At 31.5% G+C, this 20,815-nt stretch overlaps 1 protein-coding gene across 1 annotated transcript in view; it reads right to left on the bottom strand.

The window, feature by feature from the left end:
- Positions 1-20,815, bottom strand: part of sac (sterile affecting ciliogenesis) — an 85,371-nt gene that overhangs the window by 47,922 nt on the left and 16,634 nt on the right. Inside the window, exons 4-7 of the mRNA XM_075378904.1 lie at positions 18,710-18,955; positions 13,859-13,954; positions 10,321-10,450; positions 5,814-5,946 (exon numbers count right to left, since the gene is read on the bottom strand). Of these exons, the coding sequence (XP_075235019.1) occupies positions 5,814-5,946; positions 10,321-10,450; positions 13,859-13,954; positions 18,710-18,955 (605 nt within the window). The remainder of the gene's footprint in view (positions 1-5,813; positions 5,947-10,320; positions 10,451-13,858; positions 13,955-18,709; positions 18,956-20,815) is intronic.

Here is a 20,815-nt window from a genome sequence, read left to right as displayed (position 1 = left end):
GCGACGCTCCAAACATATACTTTCAAAAATCTTTTCCTGACATTTAAATTAATTTTTTATATAAACAAATTATATTTCTTACTGAAGGCTCGTTTCGTCTGTGCTATTCGGCATTTTATGTCACTCCTGCTTCGTCCATCTTTAGTAATTCTACTTCCCAAATAACATAATTCTTCTACCTCCATAATCTTTTCTCTTCCTATTTTCACATTCAGTGGGCCATCTTCATTATTTCTACTACATTTCATTACTTTTGTTTTGTTCTTGTTTATTTTCATGCGATATTTCTTGCATAGGACTTCATCCATGCTGTTCATTGTTTCTTCTAAATCCTTTTTACTCTCGGCTAGAATTACTATATCATCAGCAACCAGTCTGCGTCTGGCTGCTGTACTGAACGGACGTGTGTCGCTCTATTCGCATTCCTGTTCAGAGTGTAGTAGATAAACAGTTCTTATCTTAAATACACAACTGTATATTTTCTTGAACAATTATGTTGTATTTTATATGCCAGTGTTAAATATCTTATTATACTGTAATCCTGTTTCATAAAAAAGATTTGAAAATGAAGAAGTGCAATACCTGTGAGGGAGAATTACCGATTGATGAACATACATTATTTGTCGTTTTTGTTTATATGGTTACCACCATAAATGTGTTGTAATTACGGAGAATACATATCAGCGAATGTCGCAGAAAAAGAAAAAAGAAAGGATGTGTTGTGAGTGTCGCAAATCAGTCAAATCTACTGACAACAAATCAGTGGATTCGACTAAAGAAATATTAGATTTCCCCAGTATTAATGAATTAAAAGTTATCATTTTAGAACTCAAAGCTGAAGTCAGGGCTTCTTCCAGTAGGACCGAAAATGAACTTTGTAGGCTATCCCTGTTCTATGACGATATTAAAAATGAAATTAGTGAATTACACAAATCTAACAAGGATCTTCTTCAAGAAGTGAAACAACTCAGAGAAATCTTAACAGAGAAAGATAAGAAAATCGCTTCGCTAGAAGAAAAAATCATACAGCTCGAACAATATGGAAGAAACAAAAATATTGAAATTCGCGAGCTAAAATTACACCCCGATGGAAACCGTAAGGAAAATTTACATGACACTCTTCAGAAAATCGCTGATAAACTAGATATTCCTTTCAGCTTGGACGGTGTGGAAGCGGTTCATAGACTACCTACTAGGAGGAAGACTGATTCACCCCCGATCATAGTGCAATTTAGCAGCAGAAAAACGCGAGATTTCTGGATCAGCAAAGAGCGCGAGAAGCTAACAAATGATATGGTTCTTGCAGATGGAAGTGACAAAAAAAGTGTATATTAATGAAAATCTAGTAAAATCAATAAAAGACTTATTTTATAAAACGAAACGAAAAGCGGATGAACTTCAGTACAAATTTGTTTGGGTACGAAATGGTAAAATATTTGTTAAGAAAAGTGAAGATGTGTTTGCTATTAAAATTAATACTGAGGCGGATCTGCAAAAAATCTATTGAGTTATATAAATTTGTAACTATGATAGCGTTATCCTTAAGAGTATAATAAAATTGTTTCGTAATAATATTATTATGTACATTACATTCAGTTCTGTAAATGTAAGTTCACGTGCTAGTTATTTCTATCTTTTTATTGCATTTTATATTTATTATATTCTGTTATTGATGACTCAAGATTCGTTTTGGTATTACTGTTCCAATAGTATAAAAAAAGGAAGACTTTCACTTCATTTAATTTTATGCCAATTCAGCAGCTGCTTTTCTATGTTTATAAGCATCAGTTTATTTCTTAAAGTGAATCATAGTTTAATGAAAAATATTTTATTTTTAGAAACTGGCTTTAAATTGATAGACATTAGTCATAACAACGTTTAGTATTAAATTAGTCTTTACAAATAAAATTTATATGTTTCTAAATAAAATGTTTATATTATGTTTGGGATACAAATTATAGCTTATGTAATCTGTGCGTTTTAGACATATTTTCGAATCTCTATTGAAATGGAAAACATTAATGAAAATAATATTTTTAATGGCCGGTTTTTGGTTACTGATAATTACTACTCGAACCTAGACGAATTTTCGCAAGATTACTCCAGTTTATCGAAACTGAGTATACTTCATTTAAATATTAGGACTATTCGCGGTCATTGGGATGAATTCTTGTTTCACCTAGGTAATAGTAACGTAGATTTGATAGTTCTCACGGAAATAAACATTACGGATAATGAAATAAGTTTAATTGATTTTTATCAGATTAATGGCTATGACTCCTATCACTATGTCCGGAATATTAGGTCTGGTGGTGGTATTTTAATTCTTTGTCGTAGCACATTCAGTGCTGAAAGAATAATGTTGGATTTGACTGTCTCAAGTTGTGAACTATTATGCATTCAGGTTTCAGTGAAATTGGGCGTTAAGACCGATGATTTTACAGACCGCCAGATTTAAATGTTCATGAGTTTTTACATGATCTTGAAAATATTCTACATAATTGTAATAATAATAATGCGGTCTTAATTGGAGATATGAACATTGATCTAAGGAAAATACTGTAGTTAGTTACTATCAAACCTTATTACATACAATGGGATTCATGTGTTGCATATCTGATATAACGAGGGAGGAAATAAGAGATGGGGTAATTGTTAGATCTTGTATAGATCACATTTTTATTAGAGGCTTTCCTGATTACGTTTTTTCTGGAGTAATTGAACCTAAAATTTCTGATCACTATGTGGTAATAGCAAATCTGTTGTACAAGAATTCATCCCAACGACCGATGAATGACAGTGTTGATTCATTTTACTTAGATAATGTCTTAATTAGATATAAGTTGGATAGCATAGATTATGACACCTTAGGTAATAATATGCATATGAGAAATTCGTTGATATAATTAAATTAATTCTGTGTATAACAGTTCTTTAGTTCGCAGAAATACTGATAGGATTAAAATTCAAAATAGAAAAAAGCCATGGATGACAGATGACATTCTAAATAAAAAATAAACTATAGAGACAGACTGTTCAAAAAATGGAAAAAAGCACCAGCTAACCTGGAAAATCGAAAAGATCACGTATTATATAGAAATAAAATTAATATTGAAATACGAAAAGCGAAGAAGTATTTTAATGATAAATTTAAAATTTTTCAAAAGAATGATATTAAGGGTAACTGGAAACTACTTAACTCTTTGATGGGGTTACCCTCTAAGTATAACTTAGACGATACTATAATTAAACATGTAAGCGGTACATCTAATTACATGGGTAAGGTCGCTGCAGACATTATCCAGTAAACACTTTGTAACGTCAGTAGATGATATTAAACATAATTGTATACATAAGTTCTTGAAATTCACGGGTGGCAGCTTGTGTCTTTTCATTTACCTTTAAGTTCTCCTAAACAAATAGAAAACATAATTTCATCTATGAATGATAAAAAATCGCCAGGTGTAGATGGCATACGGATCAAAGATTTGAAATATGTTGTTAATAAAGTCAGCCCTTTAATTTCAATTATAGTAAACAATATAATTAAATCAAGGAGGGTTCCTGATCTACTGAAGATGTCTATTGTTAGACCTATCTATAAAGCTGGTTCTTTTAAAGATTTAAATAATTATCGTCCAATTTCTATACTGTCATGAATCGAAAAAGTTTTTGAACGGTATGTCTCTATGCATGTTACTAAGTACCTTGATGATAACAAATTAATCAGTGAAACTCAATATGGTTTCAGAAAGGGGATTGGGACTAATGATGCTATAAATGATTTATCTGATTTTGTCAATATGAACTTAAATAAATGTAACCATGTAATCTTACTTTTTTTAGATTTTCGTAAATCCTTTGATACGTTAGACCATCATAAACTTCTAGATGCTTAAATAAGCTAGGGTTTAATGGCCCTTTTAATAATATGCTACAAAACTATTTAAGTAACAGAAAACTTATTGTTAAAATTAAAGATAAATATAGTGATAGATACGAAACGGATAGTGGCGTGCCTCAAGCGTCTATCTTGGGCCCAACACTTTTTAATCTGTACGTTAATGATATGTCTAGTGCGATCTCTAATTCACGTCTTTTGTAATACGCTGATGATAGTGTTTTAGCACTTGGACATAACCAATTGGAAGAAGCAGAGTTTTTAGTGCAAGAAGATTTTAATAATCTATTAAAGTGGCTTCATGACAAAGGCCTAATTATTAACGTTAAAAAAACTGTTGTTTTACATGTAAGATCTCCTTATCTTCGATCCCAAAGACCAATAAAAATTATTTGTCATAATTTGACTGTATAAAAAATTACCACATAAACTGTAATTGTGAACATCTCCAGAATGCTGACAAATACAAATATTTGGGTATACATTTTGACTCTTTTTTGGGATTTTGGGAAAGGGAAATATGTGAAAGAGAAATGGGAAGGAAATGAAAAGTGGTACATGGTGAAAGGGAATGTGGTAAAATGAAAATGCAAGAAGGAAAATGGGGAAAAGGGATAAAGGGAAAAGTTAAATTTTCTGAAGTTGTGTATTGTTCATTTTGTTAATGTTTTATCAAACTTTCAATTGTGTTTATTTAATCAGTATATATACACTCAAATCTAACAATAGCGAAGCATTGCCGGGTCTACTAGTATTAAATAAAAAATGACTAAATAATTATTTAATAAAAAATTATTCTTGTGCAAAAACTATAAAAAAAATATTCAACAAAATAAAATAATGAAAAGTCAGTCTTGCACAGATTTACTGTTACATCTAATAAAGAATAAGATTATTCTAAAACTTTTGTAAAATAGGTATTACATTCATATATAAACCAATACAAACAGAAAAAAATAAACTCCCTGACTTTTTCTTTTTGTTTAATGTAACTGCTTTGATCAATTAGCCATAAATAAACGAATAAATGCTGACATCTAGTGCAACTGCATTGCTTTAACTTTGATCTACAGTAATAATTTTATTTACAGGAACCATGATGTAATTTCTGTTAACATTTTACCTTAATTCAGGGTTATTTCATACTATTATTTCCTGAGACCTTCCAAGTGTTATGAAACTATTAGATGTAAAGAATATAGTTTATTCAAGACCCAACAAACCAAAATAATGGATTAACATGATAATGAACTTTTGCTTTAGTTTTGTACAAAATGCAAATAATATATGAAAATAAAAGCAATCAATCAATGTACAAACTTAACATTTCAATCATAATTAAAAACTGCATCAAATATCTATAATGAAAATTGTTATAAAATTTTGTCTTCTACTATATTATTTTTTGAATTGCTAATATCTCAAGAATAAATTATTACCAGCTAATGAATGAAATGCTAAAATATTTATTTATTTTTTTTGTTGATTACAGAAACTAAAGGATTGTGAATAAATTTTTATTATTATATACTAAAATCAGATTCAATCTTTTTTACTAAATTTTGTTTTAGACCCAAGTAAATATTGCATAGTCAAAATTGATCACACTAAGAATGAGTTTAAAATATATTTACTGTTCACCTAAATATGGATACAAACATAGAAACAAATGCATGAAAAAATTCTGACTAATGCAAAAAAAATCTACTTGTTTAATGGAGTAGAGTGGTTTCTCTGCCTTTCATCTGAAAGATACTGGGTCTGAAACCCAGACTTAAACATTTTATTTTTATTTTTCTATTCAGTAAATAAACTAAAGAAAACTTAGTATTCACATTTCTGGTTAGTTCATTAAATGACTTATTTATATTTTAAAGAAAAAAAAATAAGCAGAATATTAAAAATAACAAACCTTTTTTAGTCCAATAATCTGGATTTTTAGGAATTTTAATAAATGGATAATTCTTTGGATTTTTTTCAATTTCTCTACGTAAATTGCATTCAGATATGTGCCTCAAAAAGAGTAAAACAGCTTCAGTTTTTAACTTAAAGAAAAAAAATTATAAAAAAATTACAATTAGAGAGTACTTAAAAAACCTATTGTAAAAACTTGATAAAACAGAATTTCAAGGGAGTAAATATTTTTATAAACACAGAATTAACTCACTCATCCCACAAGTATCACATATATGAGGGTCATTCAATAATTAAACAGACAAATACAACAAAAATGGTTTATTAAATAAATACAATTTCTTTTTATCTACTTTACAACCTAATCCCCACCAACTTCTCTGCACTTCTCATCTTTTTACAAGTCTTCTTATTCCCTCAGCAAAGAATTCTTCACCTTGATCTTGAAGCCAATTTTGTACTTTTTTGTTTACCCCTTCGTTGTTGAACTTGATGCCATGCAAACCTTCTTTCATCGGACCAAACAGAAAAAATCTGAAGGGTTAAGATCAGGGCTGTAAGGAGGAGGAAGCAGGAGCTCCCAACCCAATTTGCTAATAGTTTACAGCATCAGCTTGTGCCATATGAGGTTGAGCATGTCTTGAAAAAGAAGCACACCTTTCTTCTTCCATCCTGGACATTTTCTCTTCAATGCCGGCTTGACTTTGTTCTCAATCATGGCTGAGTATTAGAGGCTGTTGATAGTGCATTGCTCCTCCAAATAATCACAGAAAATCAAACCATGACCACTCCAAAGGATGGTTAACATGACATTACTAGCCGATGGTTGGGTTTTGAATTTCTTATGGACAGATGATTCCAGGTGTTTCCACTGCATGCTTTGACGCTTGGACTCCACCTCAAAATGATGTACCCAAGTTTCATCACAGATTAAAATCCTGTCCATAAATGTGTTACCTTTGTTACTGAAACGATTTTTGAGTTCAGTGCAAATGCGTCTCAGTTTTGTGATGATTGGTAAGCTCTCTAGGAACCCACCTTGCACAAGTCTCACAGTAGTTCAGTTTGTTTTGAATTATGAAATGAGTTGTGCCAACACTTACTCTACATTTTTCAGCAGTTTGTTCAATGTAAGTAGTTGGTCTTCTTGAATAAATGAGTCAATACAAGAATAGAATGCCAACACTGTTTCTGGACACCCAGAGCAGTGCCCATTGTTCACCTTTTTGCGACCACTTTTAAACTTTTCCACCCACACATAAAAACTTGCACTGCTCATGCAACTACTGCCATACTGTTTGTTGATCAGAGAGAATATTTCTGATGGTTGTACACTTTCCGAAAGTAAAAATCAGATCACAGAACGCTGTTCATTAAAAGTACTTTCTTTGAGCAGACATGTAATCATAATTAAGACTTTAGAGGTTACGTTCACATAAATATTAATTGAACAACTGACTAACATGCTTCACAAGGTTGTAAGCTAACACTTACAAAAGTTTCAATTGCCTGCATTAAGTGTTTCCTTCCCTAAAAATGTTTGTTTAATTACACTGCCCAACAAAAACTTTTTTTAATGTTTCCTTCACTTCATGAATCAAATCTTACTAATTTTGGATTGAGAAAAACGAATATGACAAAGAAAAATTTTTTTTGTTTCTAGTTTCTGATATACAACAGGTGGAGGTATTTTATTTTAAAGGATTAAAGGATTAAGAGAAAACGATACATTTTAATTACATATGCCAACAACATACAAAGTCCATTTGACATTTTTTTAATGACAGTTACATTTTAAGAGTTCTTAATTGATAAAAGAATAGCTGGCAGTTGATTGGGTCTGAAGAGATTCATGTAGTGACTTCATGAGATCGTTGTCTTTGGCTTTCCTCTTGTAAGTGAGTTCCGGAGCATCCCTACACACAAATCAGCAGTAATCCACAAGCATTGCTTCATTCCATCAGCCCTGATACCTTTGTTCCATTATAGAAATACCCAGATGGAATCTTTCTCCGTGTTCATCACTGACAACTCCACAACTCTGAGGTAAGTGTGAGTGGAGAAAATGGATTTTAAGGGACATGTTGCATTTCAGTTGGTGGTATTTTTGCAGAGGTACTTTCTACTGAAGTTAGAAGTACACTAACTGACTGTAGTTTTCTTTTGTTTCTTAAAAATTCATGAATGACAGCCTTTAAGGCTTCGCAAGCTTACTTTTCTTTCCCCTCCAAAATATGGTCAAATGCAGGATCCTTTACAAGTTGTTGAATTTGTGGCCCAACAAAAATACCCTCCTTAACTTTTCATCACTTAATGTAGGAAATTTGTCTCTTAAGTACTTGAAGGCCTGTCCATACTTTTGTCAAAATTTTTCATCAAACCCAGCTTTATATGAAGGGGTGGAAGAAGAACATCTTTTGGGTCCACGAGAGGCTTGGTAACATTTTTCTCACTCGACTTAAGATTTCTTGCAGGCCAGTCTGCTTGATTATAATGTGATTTCCTATCCCTATTGTCCCACATACATAAAAAGCAGCAGTATTTAGTGTACACCAGTGGCATTCCTAAGAGTACAGTGATGACTTTTAGATTGCCACAGATTTTCCACTTGTGTTCAGTATATATTTGATTGACATATTTGATGTCAGTCTAGGAGGATTACCATGTTTGGATAAGTCTTGTTCATGTGAACTGCATGACCCACAGGAAGAGAAAGAAGACAGACAGTTGCCGTTGTGAAGTAATACAGCTTTCAAACTAAGCTTGGAGGAGTCTATGAATAGCCTCCAATCAGTTCAAATTCAAATATTTCATCAAGCCATTAACATTGCAGCAAACAACAATATTGTTTTTATCTCAAAAAAGAAAGCAGAGCCTTATGACAATGTCTGTACTGTCAGATTCTGATATCAAGTTGGAGATCCATTGCTGTAGTCTTGACCGTAGAATTTCTGCCTTCTCCTTCAAGTGATCTCGAATGAGATCACTCAATTCTGATTGACTCAGTTGTGCGGTTCTTTTTTTGTCAAAATCAGAGTCATGGGATGTGGAAGGCTTGTTGAATTCTTCTTCTTCCACACTGTCTGCATTTGCTACTTCAAGCTCATAATTTTGGGGTGGAGGAAGAACTCTCTGAATGTGGAATAGGTCAAATAGCAGATGGAAAATTAAGAATATTGAACTGTTCCTCTTTTATTCATTGACAATCCTGCCTTTATAGCTGGAGTCAAGCCGAAATAGCAGTTATCTATAAGGTTTGTAGGATCCTGCCAAACCATAGGCACAACAACAAAAGCCGTAGATCGTTTTTTATTTTTCAGCTATTCTCATACTATAACTGAACAAGAGCTGAAACATATATATGGAACTCATGACTTATGTTGGTCCCCTACCTTCATACCAAAATAATGCTGATATACAGTCTTCACTAGAGCCATCAGATTGTGTTTCGGCGACAAAAATGTTATTTCACAATAAATGTAACAAAATTTATTCACTGAATTTACACATTTTTGTGGCATTTTGATTTAACAAATTTTTCACTTCAAAAGCCCTTGAGAATCAGAAATGCTGCACTAATTACAACACAAACAATATTAAACTCACAGTCACAGCAACAGTAATATTGTTTATAACCTATAAATAGCTGGAGAATGTTGTGTTACGTTATTCAGCAGGTGTGACAAGTCCAAAAACAAAATTACTCCCAAACTAAAAATGTAGATAAGGTAAAAAATGACATGTCATTGTATCTCCAAAGCAAGAGCTAATCTATCATTTTTATGGTGATTTTTGAATTCAGCAGATGGAAATGCATAAGAATAAGCTATTTCTGAGCCTGAAACATTTTCATTGTTAGGCAGTGTTATTGAATGACCTTCATATTTTAAGTACTATAACCATAATGGTTGTAGGCAACCTGAATTGATCACTAGTCACTCCTATAAATTACATAGCTATTCTCAAGAAAAATAAGCATCCTGGTTCAGGTTTATCAATGAAAATGAGAAATAAAGTGTGTTCATGAAATGAGAAAAATACAGGTTCATATCAACATACTATGTCTACTAAAATGCAGATAAAGATTCGGTTCTATAAATGACTCCTTAATTCTGTTAACCAAGCAGGACCTAATCTAGTCTGTTCACCAAACATACCTAGTCTTCTCAAAACCGTAAGTCTCAGAGGACAAACAATACGTTCTTCAAAATTTATTCATTTCACATATTTTTTTTTATTTTGAAACAGCAGATATTAACATAGTACACTTTCCAAAGGAAAAAAATAAGATTGTGTCTTCCTGTTCAAATCACTACTTAAATATGAAGTGATATAAAAAATAATAAATACAATAAACTTTACTTGCATCAACCATACTTGATTGAATAATTTTAATCAAAACATAACTAGCTTCCAAATCATATTATTTGAAAATTACTCTTTGATTACAAACAACAGAGACCAGTAAACTTATATTATATTTATATTATATATAAGATATTTACTTTTCCCATCAGCTTGTTAACATCTATCAGTTTCTTAGATGAAAATGTTAGTTTTTGAAGACGAACTAAAGAATTTAAATCAAATGACCGTCCACCAGAAAGTGGAATACAATCAACATACAGATTAAACCTGTTAAAAAAAAATATTTTTAGTAAAGAATATCAAGAAATACAGGGCGATTCAAAGAAACGGGAAATTTAAAAAATTAAATAACGTTAATGAAAAATTTTTTTAGAAATGAATTTTATTTCATGTAATTGTACAAATGTTGCCATTTTAGGATACATACATTTTAGTTTATTTTTTAAAGATGACATCTTGCAGGTGACCTCCTCTCTACGTAAACACTCACGAAGTCTCTTCGTTAAATTGTTCATGGTTTGACGTAACATCTCGACTGGAATTTCCGCAATTGCTTCTCTTATCTTTGCCTTCAGTTCTTCCGTTGTAGCAGGTCTACTGTGGAACGCCTTGCTTTTAAGGTGACTCCACAAAAAGTAATCGCAAGCTGAGAGATCATGCGATCTGGAAGGCCATCTAATGTCACCATTTCGTGAAATGACACGTTGTCCAAACAATCGGCGTACAGCTGCCATCGATTTTCGTGCAGTATGTGATGTTGCTCCGTCTTGTTGAAACCAGGCTGTGTTAAGAATTGGTGGAACAACCTTTGTTGTTCCACAACAAAGATTTCAAGCATGACTACGTAACGAGCCGACGTCATTGTAATCGCAAGACCATTGTCATCCTCAAAAAAATAAGGGCCTATAACACCGTAAGATGACATAGCACACCACACGGTCACTTTCTGGCTGTGCAACGGACGCTGGTGTAGCTGCGTAGGATTTTCTTGTGCCCAGTATCTGAAATTTTACATGTTAACAAATCCACTGAGGTGGAAATGTGCTTCGTCTGACATCCACAGTTCGTGAACAAACTCTTCGTTATCATTTATCTTCTGAAGCATTACATTACAGAATTGTGCTCGCACAAGTGCATCGTTCGGTTTCAGTTCCTGGACGATCTGCAACTTGTATGATGGATGGTATTGCAAGTCCTTCACTAACATTCTTCGAACACTTGAACTATGCAATTGTAAAGATGCTGAGAGACGACGGATTGACCGAAGTGGACTTCGTGTGACAGCATCTTGTAAAGCTTGAACATTCTGTGGTGTACGGACGGTTCGTTCACGGCCTGGAGGTTTCTTTTTCATTGCCGAACCAGTTTCCTCAAAATTAGATATCCATGTTTTAATTGCATGTGCTGATGGAACACGGTCGTGCCGTCCCAGATTAAAATGACGGCGAAATTCTCTACGCGCTCCCTCCACACTGTCATGTTTTTGTAAAACGCTTTGATAGCAAACGCACATTGCGCACCACTCCAAGGATCCATGACAGCTAAATGGCAGGTTAGCTTAGAGAGGCTGGCGCCCCTTATCAAGTGGTACCAATCGCCCACGGCTACCAATACAACTTTCAAAATTTCCCGTTTCTTTGAATCACTCTGTACTTCATAACTTTTCTTATAATAAAATCTAACCCAACTAATAATCAATTAGTAGTTTATAAACAAAATATGTTTTTTTCTTAAAAGATTCATACACTTAATTCTTATTCATTGCAAGATTAAGTTACTCCAAAAGCAGCAGAGTTTTTGTACATGATTCTCTCTCTCTCTCTCACACACACACACACACACACACACACACACACACACACACACATATATATATATATATACACACACCCCCTTCTGTAAATTATACAGATAAGAAACCAAGAATACAGCTAGTCACAGAAAATGAATAAAAAATAAACAATTACACAGAATTATTAACATTTTAAAGGAATATAATTACTATATGTCTTCCAGATATATACAAAATAAAAGATTAGACAGCAGACGTAACAGATTTTACATTGGGTAAATAGGATGAACATTTACTCACAGATACACAGAACAACTTCTTTTCATTTGTGAAGGCACTAACCATAAAGTTATAGTTATTAATAAATAACAATGTTGAATTTTCAAATGCGTTAGGTTTATAAAAATTCCTTTTGGCACGCTGCAAGGAGGAGGTAGATTTTAATGGGGCAAAAAACGGGTAGGTGAACTCAGATTGTATGTGCTTATCAAATATTACTTTCGATGTTTTACAGTCACTATGTTTTCTCATTAGACTACAAGCTATTGGTAAATTTATCAAGACTTCCTTATGATTTTTCCTGAACTGCTTGACAACACACCTATTTGAGGATTAGTGGCACATTCTAGGTTTGTCTCTTTGTATTGATAAAAAAAGACAATGTTTTCAGAAAGTTTTATTTAAAAACATGTAACAACAGTGAGTTGAGAAGATGAATTAAAAGTACAATAGGCCTACATTACCCACATAAAATATTATCACTTACGAAAATTAAAATACACACAGTACTAAGTCACGGCAGTTTAAATGCATTCACTCAATACATCAACGATTTATTATGTAAACAAGTTTCACATGTTTAGCATATGGGAAGCCTCTTATTCTTACAATTCCAACAATATTTTGGTTATCCCTTGCCATAAGGGTTGGTCATATCAAAAATCGTTACAGACAAAATTTTTAGGTAATATTTAGACTAAATATTACCTAATATACTTATTATTGTTAGTGGTTACTAACAACCACTTTAAACAGATTCGATCCTATGCCAATTAAGGAAGCTATGATTTTTTTGTCCTTGAAACCCTGTTTCTTCCACCCCTTGGCCCTTATCCAAAGAATAGCAGGAACGTTAATGAATTTGTTATTTTACTTAATAAAAAGTTTATAGCGATATTTTGTTTTTTTGAAAAAGCCCTCCCATTTCCACCCCCATGGTCTGATTTTTTCCCATTAAAGAACTCACCAAGATTTTGGGTCGTTATATTTTATTTATAAATTTGAAAGTGATTGACAGATCGTGTCCATAAGAAAGTGAAATAAAATATATATATATATATACAAACTTTTGGACTGACGGTGGTTTTGGGGTGTGGGAGATGTGAAACGTGAAGATATGAAAAAATTTTCCAGAAGTCGAATCATGATACCAATTACAGTAGGTAGCTTTCTTATAAAATCTACCTAAAAACATGTTAAATAAACATAATCAAATCAATACACTATTTTTTTTATTTACATAATACAGAGATTTCCTAATTATCTTAAAGCACACATAATAACACAAACCTACCTTCAACAGCACCAAGAAAGAGAAAAGCTAATAAATAAAAAGTCAAAAATGATCTAGTAATGGATTTTCACAAATTTATATAATATTGTTGATTTATCAAATTTTTTTTTCAAAAATTTGATTTAACCGTATAACGGATAAAAAAAGGGTTAAGAGAAAAAGTTTAAGATAAAGCAAGCAAATTCAAACTAGAATGATACAGTAAATATCTTGAATCAAAATATAGAATAAAAATTAATGGTGAAGAATATCAATCATTCCAAGAATGGATGATAAAAAATAATTCATTTCTTTGTGGTTATTTATCTACCTAATAGAATTAACTGCTTCATTTCTATTTCTGACAGCATTATAAACCCTTTCAGCGAAAACATCTGGATCTTCAGCTAAGAAATAAAGGTAAATCCTGAAACAATTTATTATCAATAAATATCATTAAAAATATACACTATATTAAAATGATTTATAAATTGAAAACAATGAGAGATTGATCAGTTCTTTAAGTGCAATGTTAAAAGGCCAGCTTGGAAAAAATCATTCATTCATTTATTAAATGTCAAGTTAAACAATCATGTACAACCCAATAAATAACTGTTTAATCTCTCATTTTTCATATTAACATCTACCTATATACCAAGAATTAAGAACAAAGAGCCTTTAAAAGATTTATTAAAAACTTTGAGATACAAATTTAATCAGTAACAAAAATAATCAGTAACAATAAAAAAAATAATAATAAAAAAGTATAACTTCACCGAGCATATTTTTAATATTTGTACGCTCAAAATATTCTGATAGGATAATTCTTTATTATGTAACTGCATATATATCTGATAAGAGAAAAATTACACTAAATATATTTCAGCTCAGATTATTTAAATAATTCAGGAAAATTGTATTGGAAGTAACGATTGTTCGAAATGAAAAAATGTTCAATATGAAAATTTTGTAATGGAATATTTTTCTTTTTATTAAAAAGAAAGATTTTTTTCTACCTCTCTATACTGAATTATCAACTTAAAACTGAATCAAGCCGGTTTAAACTGCAGTTATTTGAATGTCAGCTTTAACACTAAGACTACTAGCACCACCATTGGTTGTATATGTTACTACTCTATGTTATCTATTGTAAACTGTTCATGCTTCAGTGTAGTATAGTTTTCTTCTTTGCAATTCTGTTTTCTAAAATATCCTATTTGACTGAGAAAAGAGTTAGGTGAGTTCTAGGGCCTTTCAATAAAAGCATCAAATATCAGGAGAAAAATTTCTGAATCAAAGTATATTCCAGCAAAGTTTACCATACATAATATCATTAAAAAATGGGTCAATTTCAAAAGCAAAATGAAACAGGCAAAATTCTGTTAGGACTCCAAAGATCTTAGCTGATATTTAAAGAATTTCTGCTGGTCTGGGAAAATCTATAAAGTTATCACACAACGTGGTTAAAATACACATCTTAGTAAGATTCTTTACGATTCAGATTTGAAACCGTATTGACTGCAACAACTTAAAAAAACAGACAAATTGAAACATCTTAATTATTGTTTCTTAATTGCTTGTTGTTAATTGTTTCTTAATTGGCTTCTCATAAATACTGATGGTGGTCAGATAGACCTGAATCTGTATTTTATATCAGACAAGCAAGGATTCATTTTCTGGGCATGTTAATTTGCACATCAGATTTCGGTTAACTGAAAATCCTTACTGATCATGATGTGGTTGTTTATCCACATCATGATAAGAAAATAGGGGTATCATGTGCTGTTTCTGATAATCGTATAATGGGGCCAATATTTTTTTTTTTTTACTGAACTGTCAATACAGAAGTGTATCATACAATTTTTTGAAGAATTTTATGCTCAGTTAACAGATCATGAGAAAAAGTGTGGCTTCTTCCAACAAGATGGAGCAAAGTGTCACACATTAAACAATTCAATGACATTCATTTAAGCAGCTTCCACAAAAGAATGAATGGAGCAGAGAAGCCAATGGCCTCCATGTTCCCCAGACTTTTCTAGTTTCAATTTTTTGAATCAAATCCTTCACACTATCGGGGAACTGAAAGTAAATAGTTAGCAAGAAACCAACAGCATTGACAACAACATTTTGCATCAGTGACTCTCAATATTATTACTAGAGTACAAAGTGCATCACTCCACAGAGTGTTCACTTAGAATATCTTTTCTAAAAATATGGTAAATATGTAAACTTTTTGTAAAGCAAATACAGAATTTAATTTAATTTAAATTTTTTTCATTTTATTTATAAAATTTTCTGAAACTGTGTTTAGTTTGTAGCAGTTCAGTTTTATGTTACTCATCATATTTCCACCACCATCATTGAAGTTTTTTTTTTTTTTTTGTAACAATATTCAAAATTATCTCAACATACTCCTTTGCCACTGCCATTTATAATTTCTTATTTTATTGATTTATATGATAATCCAGAGATACCCAGGTATCTAATGCAGCTTTTTTTTTACTTAGGCCACAGGCAGTTGTATCACTTAAGTATTTCTCTAACTTGTTACATCCACAAATAGTCATGCCAGAATGTGCTTTTAATTAGAACTCAACAAACTTGTTGGGACAGAATCAAGGAGACAATGATGCTAAAATATTACTGGTTCAGCCTTGATCAACAGACTAGTATCTTAACCACCTGTACCAGTCCAGCATATGGTACCAATTACTTACAAATTTTATTTTTTAAATCTTAGTGGATGATTTTGATAAAAACTGATTTTTTATACTCTCAACAACATACTCTTTAAAAAAATATATGTTGATGATTGAGGGTAACCATGAATCCTTTTCATCATCTGTTCATTTTATCCCCATGGTTACCTGTCTAAGGCAACTCTCTTGCATCATGGTTCACCTCCACTTTCTTCTATTCTAAGCATTTTACTTCCTAATACCTTCCTTTTCTATTCTTCCTTTCTATTTCTTCCTTTTTTATTATGTAATAATCTTTTCTCTCCTTTTTACACTCATCCTTCTAGCAATATTTCTCCTCTTACTATATGTACTAGCAAATTAATATTCCTTTGATCCACATAACCCTCATCATTCAGGTTTGTGGGCTTCTTGTAATAAATAATAATTATTTCTAATCACTGGATGACAGTACAGTAAAATTAGAATATGTCATATAAAATTGTGTATTAATTTATATAAATGCTGCAATCTATTGCAGTTTTTATAACACCGTTTCGCTCAAACACTGTGTGATAATTTATCAAATTAAAATTTTGTTTGTACACATGTTTATTAATTTCTAATATTTCTAAATCTGTGTTAATACAGTAAGTATCTGTGCTGAATGTTTATTGTTTATTAGATTGGTCTGCCATATTAGATAAACCTAATTTATTATTTTTATAATGTTTGAGAAATCTAGTTGATTACATTATAGAAATTAAAAAGAGGACAGTTATGTAGTAATTACAGAGGTATTAGACTACTTCCACAAATGAAAAAGCTGTCTGAAAGGAAAACTGCATCAGAAGAAAGACAGGGGGGTTAGAAGAGGAACAGATGGGATTCAGATAAAATAGATCCACTACAAATGCAATACTTACACCAAAGCAAATGAGTAAGAAGTGGGATTACAATAAGAAATTAGTAATGGTATTTCTGGACATAGTAAAGGCATATGATAGCATGGGTAGGGAAGTTGTGTAGCAGGTGCTGGAAGAAAGAAATGTAGATAAAGCAGGCATCTAGATGGTTGAAACAATGTGTGAGGAGAGCCAGAGTTGTGTCAGGACAAAACTGGGAAAGTCAAATTGCTTCAAGAGTAGAGAATGGGTTGAGACAAGGAAGTGTGATATCTCCATTTTTGTTTATAACTGGATGGAATCTTCCAAGAAAATTAAAAAGTAAATAGCAGAAGAAACGAGAAACATATTATTCGCAGACAAACACTGGTAATATGGGGGAATCTGAAAGGGATGTAGTGTGCAATAAAGGCGTGAAGTGTAGAAATTCAGAAATGTGGAGTGCAGTTTAGTGTTGAGAAGAGTAATGATTATGCAAGACAGAAAAAAGGGAAATTCAATGGACATAATTATAAATGGTAGAGAAATAGAAAGGATATAAGAATTTACTTATCTGGGAACAGTTTTTTCTTAGGATGGGAGAATGATTAAAGAAATAAGTGTAAGAGTACAGAAGGAAAGTGTTTTTTATTAAAATATAAGAAGTTTGGTCTGGAACAAGGAGGTACCCTTTGCAATCTAAGAGAGTTATGTATAAAGTTTCTACTTCGTGCCAATCTTTACCTGCACAGCAGAAACCAGGACAGGTGGCAGAAAGATGGAGGGTCAAGTACAAGCAGCAGAAATTAAATTCAAGAGAAAAATGCTAGGGAAAACAACAATACTAGGGTAAGGAACAGTATGATTAGAGAGGAACTGAGATTGGGAGACCTTGTCAAGTCAATTGGAAAATCAAAGCTCAGGTGGTTTGGACATATTGAAAGGATGGATGAGGAAAGATTACCAACAGGGTGCTGCATGCTGAGGAAAAAGGTAGAAAAAAAGGCATAGACCAAGAATGAAACAGATAAATATGGTGATGGAGGAAGTGTGGTAGAGAGGGGATGTAGTAAGAGTAATGGAAGAGAAATGGTTCATTGATCGAGGCAGATGGAGAAATTTTGTAGAAGGCCCAACCTGAGGAAAGTTGGATTTAACTGAACTGAAAATTACAATGATGATGATTATATATATATATATGTAAAACACAAAATATAAAATAAAATACATATTTCCGTAAGAGGAGGGATTAAATACATAAAATTACATTAACATAAACTTATATTAAATTAATACAAGCTTATGTTTTTAATTGGAAAAAATGTTATCAAAACCTATTTAGAATTGTAATAAAAATACAATACTTTATTACAATCCTAAATGGGATTGTATATTATGCGATTACTGTATATTATTCAGGATTGTTATCTGATTATTCAGATTGGTATTAATTAAACAGAAAATTAAATTAAATAAAATTAAATAAATGATTGAATTAAATAAACAGAAAACTATCGCTAAAGATGTATTAAAAATAACAGCTGAAAACATTTGAACTTATACTGTATATGCCATAAAATGTGTTACCTACCATCTTAATTTTTAATAAAAAATATTTACCTATGAACAATAAATACTTTGCTGATTACTGTTTTTACAGGTATAACATGGTAAACTCCATTTATTTTGTCATAATTAACAACAGCAACTTCCCTCCACTCATAGTTCTCAACATTAGCATCCTTTTCTGAATTAGAATACAATAAATTACCTTTTTTCTCATCAAACATACAAATAAATGCTAGTGCAGGTACTGGATAACATATATCATTAATCAAACCAAGATTAAGCCATTCTTCAGGAGACCTATGAAGAAAATTAAAATACATTTCCAATAAATAAATCACTTTAACTAGCAAAGAACAAACGTAATTTCAATTTACATGGCAATAATAATCTAATAAGTTTTCAAAACAGCAATTAACACTTCTTTTTGTCTTCAGTCATTTTACTGGTTTCATGCAGCTCTCCAAAATTTCCTATCTAGTGCTAGTCATTTCATTTCGGTATACCCCCTACATTCTACATCCCTAACAATTTGTTTTACATATATTCCCAACGTTGCCTGCCTGCACAATCTTTTCCTTCCACCTGTCCCTCTAATATTAAAGTGACTATATCAGGATGCCTTAATATGTGCCCTATAAGTCTGTCTCTTCTTTTAACTATATTTTTCCAAATGCTTCTTTCTTCATCAATTTCTCACTTTATCCACCCATCTGATTTTTAACATCTCCTATAGCACCGCATTTCAAAAACTTCTAATCTTTTCTTCTCAGGTACTCTGATTGTCTTAGTTTCACTTCCATATAAAACTACGCTCCAAACATATGCTTTCAAAAATCTTTTCCTGATGTTTAAATTAATTTTTGATGTAAACAAATTATATTTCTGACTGAATACTCGTTTCGCTTGTGCTATTCAGCATTTTATATTGCTCCTGCTTTGTCCATCTTTAGTAATTCTACTACCCAAATAACTCTCTTCCTATTTTTACATTCAGTGGTCTACCTTCGTTAGTTCTACTACATTTCATTACTTTTGTTTTGTTCTTGTTTATTTTCATGCGGTAGTTCTTGTGTAGGACTTCATCCATGCCGTTCATTGTTCCTTCTTAATCCTTTTAACTCTCAGCTAGAATTACTATATCATCAGCAAATTGTTTAACAATTAACACTTTAAAAAATATTGCCCTAGTCATAAAATAATACTACTTTTTAAAATTTGTTCTATAGATTAAAATTTTTTGAATACAGTGTTGAGTTAAAAACAACTTCCAACAATTTACCCATATTCTTCCATCTAACCCATAACTTTCAGCTAACCAATAATTTGGCGTCAAAAAGTAATACATTTTATGGTGATTTATTAAGCATTTTTATTTTTTACTTATTTTATTATTTTTTTTACTATGATATGGTCCTAAACACTAGTACATAAATAAAAAAGCCACTCACAAGGAATCTATCTTAATCAAATAAGAATAAGAAATATAATTATGAAGAAACAATTAACATAGAATGATAGCTGCCAAAAATGAATTAAGGTGTTCCAAAATTCAGTATGTATTATGTTTTACTTGATAACTTCAGTCCTCATCTAAATGTTCAGATAAAACTACTAAAATATTTTGTATAAAAACAAACAAACTCACATCAGAATGATGTGAATAACCCAGTAGTAGTATGCAATGATTACAAAAAAAAGAAAAGAAAAAATTGAAAAATTTCTTCAAATAATCTTAAGACAATTTAATTTCTTCGTTGAAAATCTTCCATTTTAAGAACTACACTACAAAATAAAAAATATCAGTCTATTCAGTTAATTATCAATTCAGTGAAATTTAATGTTCAAATACAAAAACATATTCAAAATCAAATTGAGAACCTCCTTTTAGTGAAGTCTGTTTGTTAATAAGCAATTCAGAAAACTATGTAGTTAAATTCATACAGTTACACTGCTGCATGAACACACAACACAGTGCCACTTGGACCCCAATTGAAGCTGTATTACTGAACCAAGACTTCAGGAATAACAATCATTCGTAATCGATCGATCCATTAACTTAAAAGATGCTACTCCTTGAAACATTCCAGAATTTGCAGAACTATCAAGTTATAATAAAGATTGGCAACAATACTGCCTACCTTTGCAATGGTAAAGTTG

The sequence above is a fragment of the Lycorma delicatula genome, chromosome 11, assembly GCF_047948215.1.
Source record: "Lycorma delicatula isolate Av1 chromosome 11, ASM4794821v1, whole genome shotgun sequence".
Taxonomy (NCBI): Eukaryota; Metazoa; Arthropoda; class Insecta; order Hemiptera; family Fulgoridae; genus Lycorma; species Lycorma delicatula.
The sequence above is the reverse complement of the archived record's forward strand: the minus strand, read 5'-3'. Positions and strand labels throughout refer to the sequence as shown.